Here is a 20,058-nt window from a genome sequence, read left to right as displayed (position 1 = left end):
ATTATAATTTTGTAAAAATAATTATGTCTATGTCAATCGTAATTGGGGAAAATATACAAGGAGAAAATATACAAATAAACAAAAATAGTTTATTCTACTTATTTACATTCAAGAAATTCATTGACGGTTTTGGAGAAATTCAAGACAAATTATTTCTCATAGAATTACAGAAAAATTTAAATTTCATAAATGCTTTCGTATTCTGTTCTTTTATGTATTTTAATACTAAAATAGTATTCCATTGAAGTGATATTATTTTTTACAATAAAAGTGGAACCCCAGTGTCCCCAGTAGATCCTTCCTACCTCCTACTATGATACGTGCTTTGACTATCTTCGCACCCCTTCGCACCGCATAATTTTTGACTTTGACAGCTAGCTTAACACAGTGGCAGTGGCAGTAGTGGCAGTAGTGACAGTTCGTATTAATATATTTACCACTAAATATTAATTGTTTTTAATTAATTATTTCCTGTGGATGTAGCTACATAGAATTTAAAACAAAGCGTTCATTAGTGCCCAGACTACAATGGCAGCTATAAATACTCGCCTTTCTTTTTTACCTGTAAGTAATACATTCAATTCTTATTACTTAAAAAATGGAGTAGGGTAACATGATTACTATTGAATAAAGGTATTTTGCCTACAAATGTAAATGGGATCTACAATTCTAATCAATTTCCCGCTAGTATCTGCTGATTATCGATCTATAAGTGGTGGTTGGTAAGGTGGCTGTATAAAGGCTGTAGTTTCCAGGCATTCATGCCATGATTCCTCTTCCTACAGTCTTCTTTTTATAGTTTAGTTATCTTATATTTTCCAAGTATTCTGTACTGCTCAACTTTAAAATGTGAATCTTTGGATCATATCTTGACTTTTTCCTTGCCTCACTTGGTTTTGGTATAATCCAGTTAACTGACTTCACTGGAAGCTGTAGTCCTATAGTTAACTTTTTTAACATTTTTTTCATTAGCTGTCTCTTCCCTGCTTCATTCATAGTCTTGCTCGTTTTTGTTTTATACATTTGGTACTGTTTCTTGCATTTTCTTTCAATATTGTTTTTAATGTTCTTCCTGTCTTGCTGTGTGGGTGGTTGTAAGAACCAAATATTATTAAGGATTATTATTAAAACATCTCAGTTTTTTCATATTTTCTATGATTTATTATTAAAAGTTATTAGAGGATTTGGCAGCTATGATATTTTAAAATTAAATACCTATATATGTAACTCAAAGAGCCTTCTAGCAAACTAATTTTATGCAAAGTTGTATAAACTTGCATGGTGACACACAAATTTCAAGATCATTCATAATTTTCATGTTTATTAATGAGGTTACTATCATGTTAACCACCATTTTATAAAAAGAAATGTTCTTTTACTAGTCTCGAAAAAATTTTTAACCATCCAGCAGACTGGTGAGGCCTGTCACTTCACTCTCATAAGAAAGTATGATATAAACTTTGTAACTTTTTATTGATAAACTTAAAACCCTATACTTACTGTCCTCCTAAGCCAAAAGGATGTATCTCAAATTTTTGTTATTTTCTGTTCTTTTCACTTTAGTGTTGCTATGTACTAACCGGAACATAGTACTAAGCGAAAAAGCCGTATCTCAACTTTACACAGGCTAAAGCTAAGAAAAAAAGGCACATCTCAATAGATTGTTCAGATCATAAGCCAAAAAGTCATATCTCAAGTTACTTAGCAAAAAAAGCCTTTCTGTGAGTTAAGGCACTTTGTTTTAGAAACAAATAACCTGAAATGACAACTTTCCTTAGCGAATAGGACCTATCTCTGAGATAAGGATTGTAACATGTGCCAGATGGCGAGGTGAGCACGAGAGTACCTAACTCAGCTGATTCATTTTCATTTGAGTCTCATGAAAGAAACAACTCATTTCGTTACACATTGAAAAACGAAAATGGAGAATCTGTAATAGTGTGTAAAGTTGTTTTTATAAGTAGGTACTTCGGGCTATGACAAAGGTAATGACAAAGTATTCCGGAACATTTTCAAAAGCAACAGAAACTCTGTAGTTACTCAAAAAGACTTAAGATGTACAAAAGAACCTCACAACAAGATTAATAGCGACCTAATCAAACAGCACATCAAATCTTTTGGACTCTCGATCGCTCATTATCGCAGGGAGCATGCTCCTAATCGTTTATATCTTACCAGCAAATTGAGCTTCACTTGTATGTTTAAAGACTTCAAAGAAAAAAATCCTTCTTTTGTGTGTTCATACGAAAAGTATAGAAAATAGCTAAAGACATCAATATTATATTAATAGTTAAACTTGGCCACGAGGAGTGCGAGTTGTGTCAAGAATTTAATGAACATGACAAAACCCATGACAAAGATAACCTGGATGAGTTATGTGAGAGTTGCACTAAATGGAAAGCTCACAAGGAAAAGTCAAATAAATCAAGTAAATTATACACTGAAGACAAAGAAAGGAAGAAAATGTAAAGTCTATAGTTTATTGCGCAGACATGGAAAAAGTAATTATGCTTCGCAGGCTAGAGATGTTTAAATCTGCCATATTTACACATATAGTATCTGTGTACAATGAAACATTTGTACCAGTGGGAAAAAAGCAGAAACATTGCAAACCTTTTGCTACTGTGTGGCACGATGGCCTGTTTGGTCCAACCAAAGACGAGTTAATCAGTACTTTTAACCAATTTCTTTTGTTTAAAAGGTATGTGGAAAACATAACAATATGGTTAGATAACTCTTCATCTCAAAACAAAAACTGGTCTCTATTTTCTGCTTTGTTGTACCTAATAAATTCAGATGAAACAAACACTTCACAAGTAACTTTAAGATATTTTGAACCAGGCCGTACATTTATGGCAGCAGATTCGTTCCATCACAGAGTAAAGCTGTCGCATGACACACATGGGGAACAGATTATGACATTACAGATTTTGTGACTGCAGTCAAAAATGCATCAATTGCAACTGATATTTATGTCATGGACTTCAAAAACTTTCTTGTTTGGGATGACTTCTCATGTCAATACAAACTCAACAAAATTGTACCACGACCGTACCTGCATGACATGGCACAAGTAGTTTTTTCAAGAGGTAAACAGTCAATTAAATACAAAAATGACTTTGATGAAAAGGAGTACAAGGAAATCAATTTTCTAAACTCAAAAATCACAAAAAACCACATTTTCCTAAACCGAAGTCTCAAGTAACTTATAAGAGAACATCTACTGAAAAAAAGAACAACATAATCAAAAACCTAGGAGGAATCATAGGAAAACCACAGATGAAGTTTTGGGAAAATCTTCCAGTGTCTGATTAGAACTGTTAATTTGTGGAAAAGTTTTTTTTGCTTTAACTGAGTGTGTAAAACGTTAAAAAAAGGGCTGTTTAATAAATTTTTCAATTTTATAAAAAGGTTTTGCTGTTTGATTAAATCTTTATTGAATTCAGCCTATTGTTGGTTTCTGCACTTTATTAAGTTAATTATTTTGGTAAATAAGTTTCAAGTGTTTAGAAAAATCCCTTAAAACTAATTAATAGTGTTAGCCCTAAAAATTTATCACTCTGACTGATTTGTTTTCGATAGAAATGTCCTTTTCGATTAGTAAAATGTATGACTTATACTAAGCAAAAAAGGCTTACCTCATTGCTTGGTTATACATAGTAACAAATTTAAAAAAATCAGTAATCTAAAATATAATTGTATTATAAAACACACTTTAGGGCAGTTAAAATTGAAAAATATTGAAAAAGTGTCAGTGCTGATGAAAATATAACAAAAGTGTGAATTGTGAAAATTTAGGTTTTTTGAGACACGCCCTTTTGGCTAAGGAGGGCAGTATAATATATACTGTTTCTACTCATAAAAATATAATTTATCTGCAAATTAAAAAAAAAAGATATACGGAACTTGAAATATATCGCTAATGTTCCTCATAGGTCTCACCTGACCAAACATGTAATTTTTTTAATAACTCTATACAAGGTAAATCCCAGGTACATGAGATTTCCGAAGTAAGGTATACAAGCATGTAAACATCTGCAAAATATGCTGGAATTCTTTTGGAAGAGGACCCACCAACATCTGCTCCAAACAAAAGAGGTTATTGCAAGTATTGCAGAAAAACTAGTTATTTTTGTAAATTCTTGTAAGTATTGGCGTGACATGCTGAAGGTGGAGTAATATGCTGACCGAATTTGATTACCAATATTTTTCTGTATGGACTTTTTCTTAGATATTGGGGTTTGTTAGTTATCACTATTTTTCCTTTAAAATGAAATATTTACTTTTGGATTACCTTTTCTTATTTCGTTGTGAAAAATGTTGAGAATTTTTATAGGCTTGTTTATTTTTAACAAATCTTGAATATTGAAACTATATTGAATCAGTAAATGCTATTATTATAGAAATATGCAACAGATAAATAGTTGAATATTGAATATTTAAATTACACTTTGATTAATTTCAAACATAAAAATTACGAGTTAAAATTTCGTAAATTTAAATTAAATAAGATTAAATTTAAAATATATGTAAGTATGTTAATTTGCAATCCGATGAAACCTGAATTTGTCTGAAAATTAAGGTGCAAGTTTCCAATTTGTGTAAATCTGGTTTCATTATTACTTAGGGTCCATTATTACTAACAGTGGGGGATGCGAAGACAAGATCCATAGACTCATCAGAATGGCCAGATCGGCAACAGCCAAATTCACAAAAATATGGAGGAATACTGATATTACAAAAAACACAAAATTACGCCTTGTTCGAGCATTAATATTTCCTATCGTCACCTACACTTCAGAGACTTGGACCATCAAAAAAGCAGATTCGAAGTGTATAATAGCATTTGAAATGTGGGTCTACCTTAGAATGTTGTGCATACCATTGACTGCACATCGCACAAATAATTCAATACTAGCAGAACACCAACCACAACTATCAACCAAAAGTATATTGAGATGTTTTAAACATTTTTAACTAGAAAAGAAGGTATGGAACAAATGACAGTTGAAGTCAACATAGAAGCCAAAAGATTTAATTACAACGAGTTTTCTAGTTTTGACAACAGTCACATTTAAGAAAATGTGACCATATTAAACTTTTAGTTCTGCATTAGAGGAAGCTCCAGTACGATGGTCGGACCAAATAAAGGGCATGACTGATTATTCATTTTCCAATCAAAACAACACACACATAAGAGAGATAATTGGACAGAAATATAGTCAAACAAATTACATGACGCCACTGCATCCTTACGAAGGAGAAAATATAGAGGAGGACGAGGTTATTATTATCTGTAAAATTTTATTTTTCTTTTCAAATCCAAAAAAGTATTGATAGAAGAATCTTATTAGACAAGATAAGCAAACTTATTATAGTTTAAATAAATAAAAAAAAACAGGTACCTACAAATATAATTTTTTGTACACCCTGCAAACTATAATGTTTTAAAATTACTGTAAAGAAGTCATCAAATCTAAAAAAGTATTGATAGAAGAATCTTATTAGAGAAGATAATCAAACTTATTATAGTTTAAATAAATAAATGAAAAACATGTACAAATAGTAGGCTGATTTTAAATTTAACTTTAAGAAATGTAAACTCTACAAATATTGTTCTAATGATTCTCCAGAATAGATTCTCCTGTTTACACACATAGGAAATAACATAGGTGACAGGTTTGGCAATTTGTCAAAAACAATCTTAGAAAAGTATGAAAATATTTGAGTTCAGTATACTCAAACAGTGGAGCACTATGCCAATATCTAACAATAATTAAATCATACATCAATTAAACAAAGTGTATAAATTGTGTAATTGTAATAAGACAAGTAAAGCGTTAAACATAATCCAAACCTCGTGTTTTTTGCCCTCGTGACACTTTGAAATAATTTCACGAGCCGGAAATAATTTCACTCGCCTTCGGCTCGTGAAATTAAAACTGTCAAAGTGACACTCGGGAAAAATTCAATAATTTTAGAGCTCTTGTGCAATTACTACTGATAATTTTTCTGTATAATTTGTACTTTTACTTCAACCTTTTACTATTTTTTACTATCTTCATATTTTTCACCAAGTCTTAGTACGCTCTAATTTTGGGGATGTAAAGTCGCACTTTTGCGTGCGTTATAAAATATGCACGTTTTCGCATTTCAAAAGTTGAGAATAACTCTAGTTGTGATCGTGCCCAGATGAATGTGACGCACTGTTTGTTACTATACAGTGTTTACGAAAAAAAAAAAAAAAAAAAATTGCACCAGTCACATTTTTTAGATCTTATCTTTAAGGGATAAAATCTTCTTTAAGAGCGTAGGCGCAAAATTTCGGGCCAATTCTTTTTAAATGCATTCATTTTTTTAGAATCCTGAGAAAACCAATGAGTAATTTTGAAAAATTTAAACGCAGAATACAGAGGGCCGAAAATCCCTGAAAAGTTAAATGTGCATTTTAGTAAATTACAGGGGTGAAGAAGAAGGTGACTCATTCAAAAGAAACTTTTAAAGCATTTAAATTTTTCAAAAATATTTATTAGTTTTTTCAGGACTCGAAAAAATGAATGCATTAAAAAGTATTGGCTCGAAATTTTGCGCCTGCGCTCTTAAATCCCATCTTTAATAGTTAGAAAATCAAATGCTTTTTGCAATTGTTTGATGGATTTGCAATTTCTTCTTTGACAATGTAACATGGTATCTTACGTTTTTTGATTAATTAAACTGTAAAATTTAATAAACAAGTCAAAATTTTACATAATGTTTAAAAAATAATTTTTCTAATTCTAGTTTTTTCGTTTTTTGTTGCTTTTTTTGATACAATTTGCCGCAATAATATATATTTTTTTACACCGTCAGACAGTAGACATTTCAAGACCAAAAGCGCACCGACTTTTTAAATAAAAAAAAAATATATATTTTGACGTGAGAATTTTCGATAGAAAATAAGGGCGATTTGTCGCTATTAAATCAAAATAAGGAGAAAAAAAATAAATATTTTAAATAAAAAAAGTTACAGTGTTGTTGTATAATAAAAAGTATTCGAGAAAAGTGTCGAATGTGTATACAAATGGGTCGATTTTTTTTTGTAAAAGTTAAAAATAAACAACCAAAAACTTTTTAAATAAAGAAAATATATTTTGACGTGAGAATTTTCGATAGAAAATAAGGGCGATTCGTCGCTATTAAATCAAAATAAGGAGAAAAAAATAAATATTTTAAATCAAAAAAGTTACAGTGTTGTTAAATAAAAAGTATTCGAGAAAAGTGTCGAATGTGTATACAAATGTGTCGAAATTTTTTTTTGTAAAAGTTAAAAATAAACAACCAAAAACTCTAGTCCTGTCGCCAGGGGGGGTACAACGGCCTCGTTAATTCAGATGGACTTACCCAAGTTTTTTTTATGTATTTTGACCCGTAGAACACGAATTTTTTGGGTAACAGTTGATCCGGATGTCGATAAGATTGTTATAGACCAAGAACTTGAGGAATCAAATAACAGCGATTTTTGGCAAAACAAAACAATATTTTGTATTTTTTGGGTCATTTTAAGCAAAAAATATTTCTACAAGTTTTTTAGTAGGATGCACAGTTTTCGAGATAAACGCGGTTGAACTTTCAAAAAATCGAAAAACTGCAATTTTTAAACCCGAATAACTTTTGATTAAAAAATAAAATAGCAATTCTGCTTAGCGCCTTTGAAAGTTCAAGTCAAATTATGTCGGTTTTGATTATTTGCATTGCTAAAAATTTATTGTGTTATTGTTAAACAAAGCTACAAACAACTAGTGCGTGAGTGATGTTTCTATGATTTCTCATTTAAAATCGAACGAGTAGGTAGAATAGGTACTAGTGCAATCAAGACTATTTCTACGTTACATGCGTTAAAACGCATGTAAAAGCACGGGAAACCCTACGTGTTTATAGCTTTGTTAAACAATAAAAAAATAAATTTTTACCAATGCAAATAATCAAAGCCGATATAATTTGACTTAAACTTTCAAATGCGGTAAGCAGACTTGCTATTTTATTTTTTAATCAAAAGTTATTCGGGTTCAAAAATTGCAATTTTTCGATTTTTTTAAAGTTCAACCGCGTTTATCTCGAAAACTGTGCATCCTACGAAAAAACTTGTAGAAATATTTTTTACTTAAAATGGCCCAAAAAATACAAAATATTGTTTTGTTTTGCCAAAAATCGCTGTTATTTGATTCCTCAAGTTCTTGGTCTATAACAATCTTATCGACATCCGGATCAACTGTTACCCAAAAAATTCGTGTTCTACGGGTCAAAATACATAAAAAAAACTTGAGTAAGTCCATCTGAATTAACGAGGCCGTTGTACCCCCCCTGGCGACAGGACTACTCGGTTGTTTGAATTTTTCGCAAATTTTGAAGTTGTAAAAATAAATAAATATTGTAAATAAATATGAAAGTGTATACAGGGTGTTTCATTAATAATTGTCCATATAGTAACTGGAGAAACCTTAGCACACAATACGAAGATTTAACCTAAAACACCTAAATAAAATGTGGTTCGTTACTGAGTTACAGGGTTATCTAAAAATTTAAAAACTATTTTTGCTCAGCATTTTAAAACTATTCGATGTATCCTTTTTATACTTGGCAAAAAATGCGACTACTAGACACCCTACTAAATTATGATAAACAAACGTTTCTAGCTACTACCAGAGGCGTACGACAGGGGATGGTTAATTGTTGACCCTTCTCAAATTCTACGCCACTGGAGGAATTACTATTTTAGTGCCATTTTTAGATTCTCCAATACTTTCTACGAAAATAATATAGTCTTCATTGGTAACGATAAAGTCATTAGTTTATGATATGATTCATATGATTAAAATTTAAAAATTATTTGTACCCAGTACTTTAAAACTATTTGGCGTATCCTTATCATACTTGGCAGAAAATGTAGGTACTGTAAACCCTACTAAATTAAGATAAACTTTTCTAGCTACTACCAGAGGCGTACGACAGGGGATAGTGGCTGCTTGACCCTTCCCAAATTCTACGCCACTGACGAAATTGCTATTTTAGTGTACATTTTTGATTTTGCAATACTTTTTATGTAAATAATATACTGTTCATTCGTAACGATAAAATGATTAGTTTTCGAGATATTTGAAATTAAAAATGAAGCGACACAATACATTAATTAAAATAACCGTGTCGTTTCATTTTTAACTTCAAATATCTCGAAAAGTAATGACTTAATCGTTACGAATGAAGAGTATATTATTTTCATAGAAAGTATTGGAGAATCCAAAAATTTAACTAAAATATCAATTTTGCCAGTGGCGTAGAATTTGAGAAGGGTCAACCATTCACTTTCCCCCGTCGCACGCCTCTGGTAATAGCCAGAAACGTTTGTTTAACATAATTTAGTAGTGTGTACAGTACCTATACTTTGTGCCAAGTATGAAAAGGATACGTCGAATAGTTTTAAAATGTTGAGCAAAAATAATTTTTAAATTTTTAGATAAAACACCCTGTAACTCAGTAAGGAACCACATTTTATTTAGATGTTTTAGGTTAAATCTTCGTATTTTGTGCTAAGGTTTCTCCAGTTACTATATGGACAATCATTAATGAAACACCCTGTATACAAAAGTTGTAGATCTTTTTATTACCTACAACTTGTCATTTTCATTTTTCAATAAGATTTACAGTTTTTTACGCTTAAAAATTCACCCCTTTCAATTATCGGCCTCAGATGCCAGTAAATTATTTTTGTTATATTTTTTTCTTTTTTCAATGGGTTTCATCCTGTTACTATTTTTTTTGTCTCAAAAATTATCGATCCTGTTCTATAATTCCAGTTTTCCGGGGTTCGTTTTTTTAAATGTAAATTTCGATATTTATTCAATTAAAACTTTCATCACATATGGCATTTAAACAGGAAAAAATAAACTGATCAATTACGATAGATATTATTCACCCCATCCTATTAAAACCCATTCATTGTTGCGTGCGGGAAAGGTCAACACAACATAAGGGGGTAGCGCGATGTGAAAAGTCCAGTCGCATCTCGGGACAGCAATTTAGGATCCTGGTCACAAGCGTTTATAGCCGATGTCATCTAGGAGGGTTGTCATGCTGATGCAGATATACCTATTATAGACCAGGACTAATCTGCAAAAAAACGTGTATTTTTGGATGTGAGAGGTGGCATTCTGATTTTTGCAGATAAAGTTAGGTGACACCTTCAGTAATAATAATTGACTTATGCTCCTTCTCAAATATGCCCGGAACATTAATAAAAAAATTAAAATATTTAAAAATTTCGAAAAACATCGATTTTTTTCTGCTTTCTTTGCTTATAACTTTAAAACGATTCGTTTTGGAAAAAAGTCGTAGAAAAATAAAATAAAGATAATTGAATTTTGTATGATATACGACTGGTCAAAATGTCTTAAGGTATTACCTTTTCTGCAATATAGCAATAAATACAAAATAAGGGGGCAAAATATGCCTGTTGTTATTCAATGTTTCTTAACCACTTTGGTGGCACTTAGAACCTTAGTAATTCGGTTAGAAAATTCTTATAACTTACTTAAACGGTCTACCAAATTTCATTAAAATCGACCTAATAGATTTTGCATAATAAATTTGCAATGTAAATGTTTTTAAAAAAGTTCAAATTTTTTAAAATCTTTCTGAACAAACATTAGACCATTTAGAAGTTGGCTAATTTTTTTACATATAAAGAGGTGCTCTAAATATCTAATACACTTTACAGAATTAAAATCGGATTGTTTAAGGGGCCTCAGCAATGTTTTAAAATTATAAACAATTTTTTGGCTTATAAACAAATAGCTTTGTTTAATAATAAAAAAATTAATTTTTAGAAATGCAAATAATTAAAGCCGGTATAATTTGACTTGAACTTTCAAATGCTGTCAGCAGAATTGCTATTTTATTTTTTAATCAAACGTTATTCGCGTTCAAAAATTGCAATTTCTCGATTTTTTTAAAGTTCCACCGCGTTTATCTCGAAAACTATGCATCCTACGAAAAAACTTGTAAGAACATTTTTTGCTTAGAATTACCCAAGAAATACAAAAAAAAATGTTTTATTTTGCGAAAAATCGATGTTATGTAATTCCTCAAGTTATTTGTTTATAACAATCTTAGCGGCATCCGGATCAACTGTTACCCAAAAAATTCGTGTTCTACGGGTCAAAATACTTAAAAAAACTTGGGTAAGTCCATCTAAATAAAGGAGCCCGTAGCACCCCCTCCTGGACACAGCACTATGTAATTCGTTTATAAGCCAAAAAAACTGTTTATTCAATTCTGTAAAGTGCATTAGATAGGTGGAGTGCTTATTTATATGTAAAAAATTGACAAATCTTTGTATGTTCTAGTTTTTGTTACGCAAGATTTTAAAAAAATTTAATTTTTTAAAATAAGTTTAGATTGCAAAATTATTATACAAAATCTAGTAAGTCAATTTTAATGAAATTTGGTGGACGGTTTTAACACATTACAAAAATTTTCTAAGCGAATTAGGAAGGTTCCAAGTATAACCTAAGTGATGGAAAAACATTGAATAAGGACAGGCTTGTTTTGCCCCTTATTTTATATTTATTGCTATTTTGCAGCAAGGGTGTTAAATTAAGACATTTTTAACCAATCGTATCTGATAGAAAATTTAATTATCTTTGTTTTATTCCTATACGACTTTGTTCCAAAATCAATCGTTTTAAAGTTATAACCAAAGAAAGTAGAAAAAAACGAAATTTTTTGAAATTTTTAAATATTTTATTTTTTTATTAATGTTCCGGGCATATTTGAGAAGGAGCATAAGGCAATTATTATTAACGAAGTTATCACCTAACTTTATCCGCAAGAATCCGAATGCCACCTCTCACATCCACCTAAAACCAGATCCTTCATGGTCTATTATACGCGGTACGAATGGATTATTCTTAATTTGTGGATATACTTTTCATCTAAAATAAATTAAAATTGTGTGGTTATTTTTAAAATGTTTCGATAATTTTTTTAAGAAAAAGAAACGTTGCACACTTTTTAACAATATTCATTTATTTTTCACGTCTTTTAATTGTGAAAAATAAGGGCACCTGAGTTGCTAGTCTAACCTTCAAGATTGAAAGTATACAGAAGCGCAGTGAGTTCTGCGACTTTTCGCTACAAAACAACCCGAATCCGTGTTTTATAAAACTTGCAAAGCAAACGGACGATGAATTAGAAAAAGGTGAGGGGAATCTAAAATTGCATTCCACTACTATCTATTCATCTAGGTAAAAATTTCAACGAATTTTGGTTCCCTGTACCCAAATAAGAGTAAAATTAAGAGAAAATGAAAGACAGCTTATATTTAAATTCGTTTCAGAAGTCTTCAATTATTCGGATCTGAAACTTCGAGCTGTTTTGTTTTAAGTAGATGTCGCTACAGCGTCTGTAAGCAAATTATTTGTATCTGTATTTCGTTATTGGGGGACAGTTTATTTTCTCGGACAGCTTATTTATTCGGTTCAGAATAGACCATAGAGCCCTTATTTTTCACAATTAAAAGACGTGAAAAATAAATGAATATTGTTAAAAAGTGTGCAACGTTTCTTTTTCTTAAAAAAATTATCGAAACATTTTAAAAATAACCACACAATTTTAATTTATTTTAGATGAAAAGTATATCCACAAATTAAGAATAATCCATTCGTACCGCGTATAATAGACCATGAAGGATCTGTTTTTAGGTGGATGTGCGAGGTGGCATTCAGATTTTTGCGGATAAAGTTAGGTGATAACTTCGTTAATAATAATTGATTCATGCTCCTTCTCAAATATGCCCGGAACATTAATAAAAAAAATAAAATATTTAAAAATTTCAAAAAATTTGTTTTTTTTTCTACTTTTTTTGCTTATAACTTAAAAACTATTCATTTTAGAACAAAGTCCTATAGGAATAAAACAAAGATAATTAAATTTTCTATCAGATGCGATTGGTTAAAAATGTCTTAATTTATCACCCTTGCTTCAAAATAGCAATAAATATAAAATAAGGGGGCAAAACAAGCCTGTCCTTATTCAACGATTTTCCATCACTTAGGTTACACTTGGAACCTTCCTAATTCGCTTAGAAATTTTTTGTAATGTGCTAAAACCGTACACCAAATTTCATTAAAATTTACTTACTAGATTTTGCATAATAATTTTGCAATCTAAACTTTTTATAAAAAATTAAATTTTTTTAAAATTTTGCACAACAAAAACTAGAACATACAAAGATTTGTCAATTTTTTTACATATAAAGAAGTACTCCACCTATCTAATGCACTTTACAGAATTGAAATCGGATTATTTAAGCAGCCTCAGCAATGTTTTAAAGTTATAAACAATTTTTTGGCTTATAAACATATTAGTGCTGTGGCCAGGAGGGGGTGCTACGGGCTCCTTTATTTAAATGGACTTACCCAAGTTTTTTTATGTATTTTGACCCGTAGAACACGAATTTTTTGGGTAACAGTTGATCCGGATGTCGATAATATTGTTATAAACAAAGAAATTGAGGAATTACATAAAATCTATTTTTCGCAAAATAAAACATTTTTTTGTATTTCTTGGGTAATTCTAAGAAAAAAATGTTCTTACAAGTTTTTTCATAGGATGCATAGTTTTCGAGATAAACGCGGTGGAACTTTAAAAAAATCGAGAAATTGCAATTTTTGAACGCGAATAACGTTTGATTAAAAAATAAAATAGCAATTCTGCTGACAGCATTTAAAAGTTTAAGTCAAATTATACCGGTTTTAATTATTTGCATTGCTAAAAATTAATTTTTTTATTATTAAACAAAGCTATTTGTTTATAAGCCAAAAAATTGTTTATAAATTTAAAACATTGCTGGGGCCCCTTAAATAATCCGATTTTAATTCTGTAAAGTGTATTAGATAGGTAGAGCACCTTTCTCTATATGTAAAAAAATTAGCCAACTTCTAAATGGTCTACTTTTTGTTCAGAAAGATTTTAAAAAATTTGAACTTTTTTAAAAACATTTAGATTGCAAATTTATTATGCAAAATTTATTAGGTTGATTTTAATGAAATTTGGTACACGATTTAAGTATGTTACAAAAGAATTTCCTAAGCGAATTACTAAGGTTCTAAGTGCCACCAAAGTGGTTAAAAAATATTGAATAACAACAGACTTATTTTGCCCCCTTATTTTGTATTTATTGCTATATTGCAGAAAAGGTAATACCTTAAGACATTTTTTACCAGTCGTATATCATACAAAATTCAATTATCTTTATTTTATTTTTGTACGACTTTGTTCCAAAACGAATCGTTTTAAAGTTACAAGCAAAGAAAGCTGAAAAAAATCGATGTTTTTCGAAATTTTTAAATATTTTAATTTTTTTATTAATGTTCCGGGCATATTTGAGAAGGAGCATAAGTCAATTATTATTACTGAAGGCGTCACCTAACTTTATCTGCAAAAAGCCGAATGCCACCTCTCACATCCAAAAATAGACGTTTTTTCGCAGATCCTTACTGGTCTAATTGTTGCTAGACAGATAAATGTCATTTTACACCGGGTGTAACAATCATACTGTGTTTTTTCCTTAAAGTTCGGAACACTGTGTAGAATATTATATTGTAGATAAAATATTGAAATTAAAACTTAATTGTAGACTTACAGCCGGTTTCCGAAACGTTATTCAAATCTCCGATCATCTAATCGGCTGTCAGATTTGATCAACTGTTAACCAGTGATGGGTTTCTCAAACGCCAATTATTGTAAAATTACACGATCATAGATCATGTAATCGATGATCTGACATACAATTTGTTATCGATACTGTCACAATTGACTGTTATCCTTCAAAATTTCAATTATATTAACCTCTAAATCCAAACTTGTATCTTTGTATCTCTAAAGGTGCATTCTCTCTTACGTACTGTCACTTTTGTTTGGAGCAAGAATTGAATGATAGCATTTTAAAAATGAGGCTAGATAATTTCAAAAAGAATAAAACGAGATTTGGAGATATAAAACTGTTTATTTATGATCTATAATATTTTATACTCATATTTTTATTTTTGATCTATATAATTACTTTTTGTATTTATTTTTAATTTATTTGCCGGCTGTTTTATTGTCTTCAAAGTTAGCTGCTATAATTTCACACACGTTTTCTCTCTTATTTACATCGCTATTATCATTATGTTCTGCTTTTTAGAGCTCTGGCCTCTCAAAAAATAGCTCTATGAGTCTAGCATCGTTGATATCTTACATTTTTAAACGAAAAAAATATAAATTATATAATCAAATATACAAAAATGTCCGAGATATCCATGTTCTGCAAGTTAAATAAATTTTTTAAATTATTTCTTCCATAAAAAAACTTATGTTTATTGAATAATATGATTTATCTCATTTATATATGTGTTATTTGACAATTTTTTCCCGGTATTTGTTAATTACAGTAATTAAAAAACTAAAAAAACTCTTAACAGCCCGTTAATCGACGGATAATCTCATATTAGGTAACAGTACATTTTTACCGCCGTTTGACAAGCGAAACTGGTTAATCGACCTTTCAGAGACTCAAAACACTTATGATCGGCTGTTAAAAAGCGATTAATCTTTTGTCAGGTGATCTACTGTTGTTAAAACTAGTTTGTTTGACGTTTCTGACGCATTTAATCCATTGTTAATCGTCGATTACATAATTTTTGAGATGATCATCCTTTCGGAAACCGGGCGTTAGGCTTTCTTAACATTTTCTTTTTTTAATTAATTTGCTTATGTTGGATATTAAAAAAGTTAGATACTTTAACAACTAGCCATGTTCTTCATCAATACAGGGTGTTTCTAAATAAGTGCGACAAACTTTAAGGGGTAATTCTGCATGAAAAAATAATGACCGTTTGCTTTATAAACATATGTCTGCAAATGTTTCGTTTCCAAGATACGAGATGTTGAATTTTTTCTTACAAACTGATGATTTAGTTACTGTTCTAAAACCAGTTGCGACATGCAAATGAAATTTGGTAAGTTTTAAGAGGTAGTCAATGCGCATTTTTTGACATACAATTAAGAATTTTATATTTACCATTGGCGTGCATATGGGTATAAACATTTTAGATACATCCCGTATGCACGCCAATGGTGAATATAAAATTCTTAATTGTATATCAAAAAATGCGCAATAACTACCTCTTAAAACCTACCAAATTTCATTTGCATATCTCGACCGGTTTTAGAGCAACAAATAAACCGTCAGTTTGTAAGAAAAAATTCAACATCCCGTATCTCGGAAACGAAGCATTTGTGGACATATTTTTATAAAACAAACGGTCATTATTTTTTCATGCAGAATTACCTCTTAAAGTTTGTCGCACTTATTTAGAAACACCCTGTATTGATGAAGAACATGGCTAGTTGTTAAAGTATCTAACTTTTTTAATATCCAACATAAGCAAATTAATTAAAAAAAGAAAATGTTAAGAAAGCCTAAGGCTACAATTGTGTTTTAATTTCAATATTTTATCTATGCTATAATATTCCACAGAGTGTTCCGAACTTTAAGGAAAAAATACAGTATGATTGTTACACCCGGTAAAAAATGACATTTACCTGTCTAGCAACAATATTATTACATTGATATTCTTAAATAATAAGGCTATAACATACTAAAAAAAATCACCCAAATCGGACAAGAGGTTTAACCCAATTCGAGACATTTAACATGTTCCATTTTTAAGGTGTTCCGTTAATTTTGCCGGTGTGTGTAGTACAGTTTGTTCCTTTTGACCGAGTCGTATGCCTGTTCTGGTTGAAGTCTACGTTTGTTTTTAATACTGTGGTAGAAGTCTTTAGTTCTTTGGATCTAAAATTTCGAACTGTTTTAAAAATAAATTCGTTTTAGATAGCGAAATAATTCTACAATGGAGACACTGCTAAAAAACACATTACGTAAAAATGTACCTACTTAAAAATTTCATATTTCGAACTAGCGCGTGACTTGGCTTTCGAACGTGAGCATAGCTATAATCGCTTGTAGTCAGGATCCTAACTTGCTGTCCCGAGATATAAGTGAAAAGTTCGATTCTTCGCACGGGGATGATCTTTCTAGCTTGCGCGCGCACCCTCCCTATCGGAAGAGATAATGCGACGACCAGTCTACGCAAGTGTTTGATTATTATGTTGCGACAGAAAACGTAATAGCCATTATTTGTTTTTCTTCTCCCGGTATTTACACGAAGCGGTCAATCAACGATATGTTTCAACAATGGCCCGATTTCATACCAGACTCATCCCTAACGGACGCGCCGTGATAGTTTTCCCATTTCCCGGAATATTTTCCTTCTCTAACGATGTAGTAGTGCCATGATGGTAGAAAAAGTCGAAGGATTTCTCATGTACCGGAAACCAGTGTACAGAATATTCCAATATCTCGAAACGTAAGTCAGTAATGTTGACCTAAATTTTTATATTTCCTTTATAGACCGGAAAAATCAGCGAATAAAAAGGCTTTTTCGTGACATCCTTTGATACATAATCTAATAACTGCTTTTGATACATTTGGTGATAACAATATGTAATAAACAAAATATGCGGAAGATTAAACATCATTTTTTACTTATGGTAGGGGAGCAAAGTATGCTAAATGTGCAGTCACTCGAGCGTTATGGGGACCTATTGGGTTGTGATTATTAGGTCCTAAAACCAAAAAAAGTTAAGTTTTCCATTTTAGTGGGGACTTTCCATTTTTAATTTAATGTTCCATTTCCAACAAACGTTTTTTTTAGATTATAACGCCATCTATCGATAATTTGAAAAATGTCTCGAATAAAAGTTACTTATTTTTACGTAAGGAATCCAAATCTGCAACAAAAAAGGGGGTCCCATTTAAGATTTTAAAGTAATACCTCCGGGGGTTGGTCGTATTTGGTGCCATTCGATAGATTTTTCAAAGATATTGAGCACGTATTTTTTAGTTTTTCGATGTCATTCATTTCGCGAAATATTCGCTTTTTTCCTGTGAAACTTTGTGACTCACCCATTTCCTTAGGCCCCGCTCAAATCGTAAGATTTTTGAAATATACACTGTTTTGCATGTACTTAACTTACCTTATCTTAATCTGGCAATTTCGAGTTTTTCTAAGGATAGATTTTTTTTCGGCCCCCCCTAAACGAACTGCATTAAGAGCTCCGCTGCATTAATAGCCAATATATGGTAGATGTACATTTTCAGGGTACAAGGTTTCTCCCCATGTAATAATCTGACGCGCTCGAGTAACTGCAAAAATCTCCGCTTGGGCTCCCTTACCATTATAAACAATGTAAGATAGGTATTTGATTTTAAATATTAAAGGTAAACCGGTAATTATGTATTTGGAAAAGTGATACAATTTTACTGAAAACGCAAAGAAAATTATTTTAAAATGAGAGTTTTTAAAATTATTTTTGTTAATTTATTACATAATTATTGAAAAAATAGCTTCAAAAGTTGATTTTTTGAAATAAAATTAATTTTTTGAAAATTCCCAAGAACATTTATAAAAATGCACAAAAAACTTTAATATCACATGTCGTATTCGGCTATAAAACTTTCAAGAAGTTTCACTAACAGTTATTGGAAAATTGAAATTGTTTATCCCAGAAAGCTACATCGTAACATTCAGAATTCATGTAGACCCAATAAATAGTTTTTCCACGAGCGTGCAAAAATGTCGAATTTCGCGCACGCATTTTAGTTTAGAAAGTTTTACTTTTCCGCACGCGTGTTACTTTTCCGCACGCGTTTTACTTTTCCGCACGCGTTTTACTTTTCCGCACGCGTGTTAATTTAGATATGTTAATATGGCCTTAAAGTAATTATAATACATGCAATAAACTAATATTTAGATATTATTTACTAATTTATTTCAAATATATCTTATTGTTTTCATGTTTTAATGAAATTAACGCGAGAATTCGATGAAATAAAATAATTTTGACATAATATTCGAAAGTCAAATCAGTAGACAATAACAGTGGTTTTGAATCGCCGTCATGCTAACCAATTATGCTGAAACTTTGGTTTTGACAACCTTGTCAAAGAGTTAATCTGTGTATGTATTTTCATATTAATTAAATTAATTGATTAAGATTTGGTCATTTTTTAAAGACTCGTAGAAAAAATATTGTTCCTAACGCTTGCAGAAAGTCTCTTTTCCGCACTCGACTGCTTGCCGAACTCCCGCTTCGCGTCGTTCGGCAAACTGCAGTCGCGTGCGGAAAAGTATGACTTTCTGCACTTGTTAGGAAAATAACTATTATCCACAACAACTTTGCAGATAAAAGATTTCTGGGATAAATTATTTCAATTTTGTAATAACTATTAAGTGAAAATTTCGCTATTCTCTCGCAAAATTAAAGTTTTTTGTGCACTTTTAGAAAAGTTATCATTTTTAAAAAATCGACTTTTGAATATTTTTTTTTCAATAATTAAACTGCAAATTAACAAAAATAACTTTGCAAACTCTCATTTTAATGGGGAGATTACAATTTTCTATGCTTTTCAGTAAAATTATGCTAGTCTTTCATATATTTTACCTATCTTCACCTTTAGTACTTAAAAGGAGATAGTGATCTTACATTGTTTATACAGGATGGGCCAAAGAAAAGAGTCCACTTCGATATTTGGCAGTAGTTATTAGATTTTAAGGAAATGCCGAAACAGGTCGATTTTTGTTCAAGGGGGACACATTTTTACGATACATACATCTGTCATTTGTCAACCCCCTCCCTTCCACGTCCTCAACACCTTATTTTTAAATAGGGAATAGGGGTCATGTGGTAGCTCATTTGAAAGGGTATTCAATTCTCTATTCAGTAATATAAACATTATCATATTTTTTTATACAGGGTGTCCAAAATTTTTTTTAATTAAATTAATTCACAAAAAAAAGAAGAATGCATGTAATTTATTTTATTTAAAATACATTTTACTGTTGCCAGAAAACAGAAATAAATGTGTATTTCACAAATAAACATTGCTTTTCGCTTAAATTCAATGTTCAAGACAGC

General features: G+C 30.7%; 1 protein-coding gene across 5 annotated transcripts in view; it reads left to right on the top strand.

The window, feature by feature from the left end:
• Positions 1 to 384: 384 nt before the first annotated feature.
• The window catches only part of LOC114325365 (focal adhesion kinase 1), a 79,075-nt gene continuing 59,401 nt past the window's right edge, over positions 385 to 20,058 (top strand). For 2 of the 5 annotated variants that reach the window (XM_050654396.1, XM_050654395.1), the window contains exon 1: positions 17,184 to 17,447. In XM_050654396.1, the coding sequence (XP_050510353.1) occupies positions 17,374 to 17,447 (74 nt within the window). In that variant the 5' untranslated portion in view covers positions 17,184 to 17,373. Of the gene's footprint in view, positions 565 to 17,182; positions 17,448 to 20,058 lie in introns of those variants that run through there. The other 3 variants (XM_050654397.1, XM_050654398.1, XM_050654399.1) reach the window with 3 other exon arrangements.

This window comes from Diabrotica virgifera, chromosome 6 (genome assembly GCF_917563875.1).
Source record: "Diabrotica virgifera virgifera chromosome 6, PGI_DIABVI_V3a".
Classification (NCBI taxonomy): domain Eukaryota; kingdom Metazoa; phylum Arthropoda; class Insecta; order Coleoptera; family Chrysomelidae; genus Diabrotica; species Diabrotica virgifera.
The sequence above is the reverse complement of the archived record's forward strand: the minus strand, read 5'-3'. Positions and strand labels throughout refer to the sequence as shown.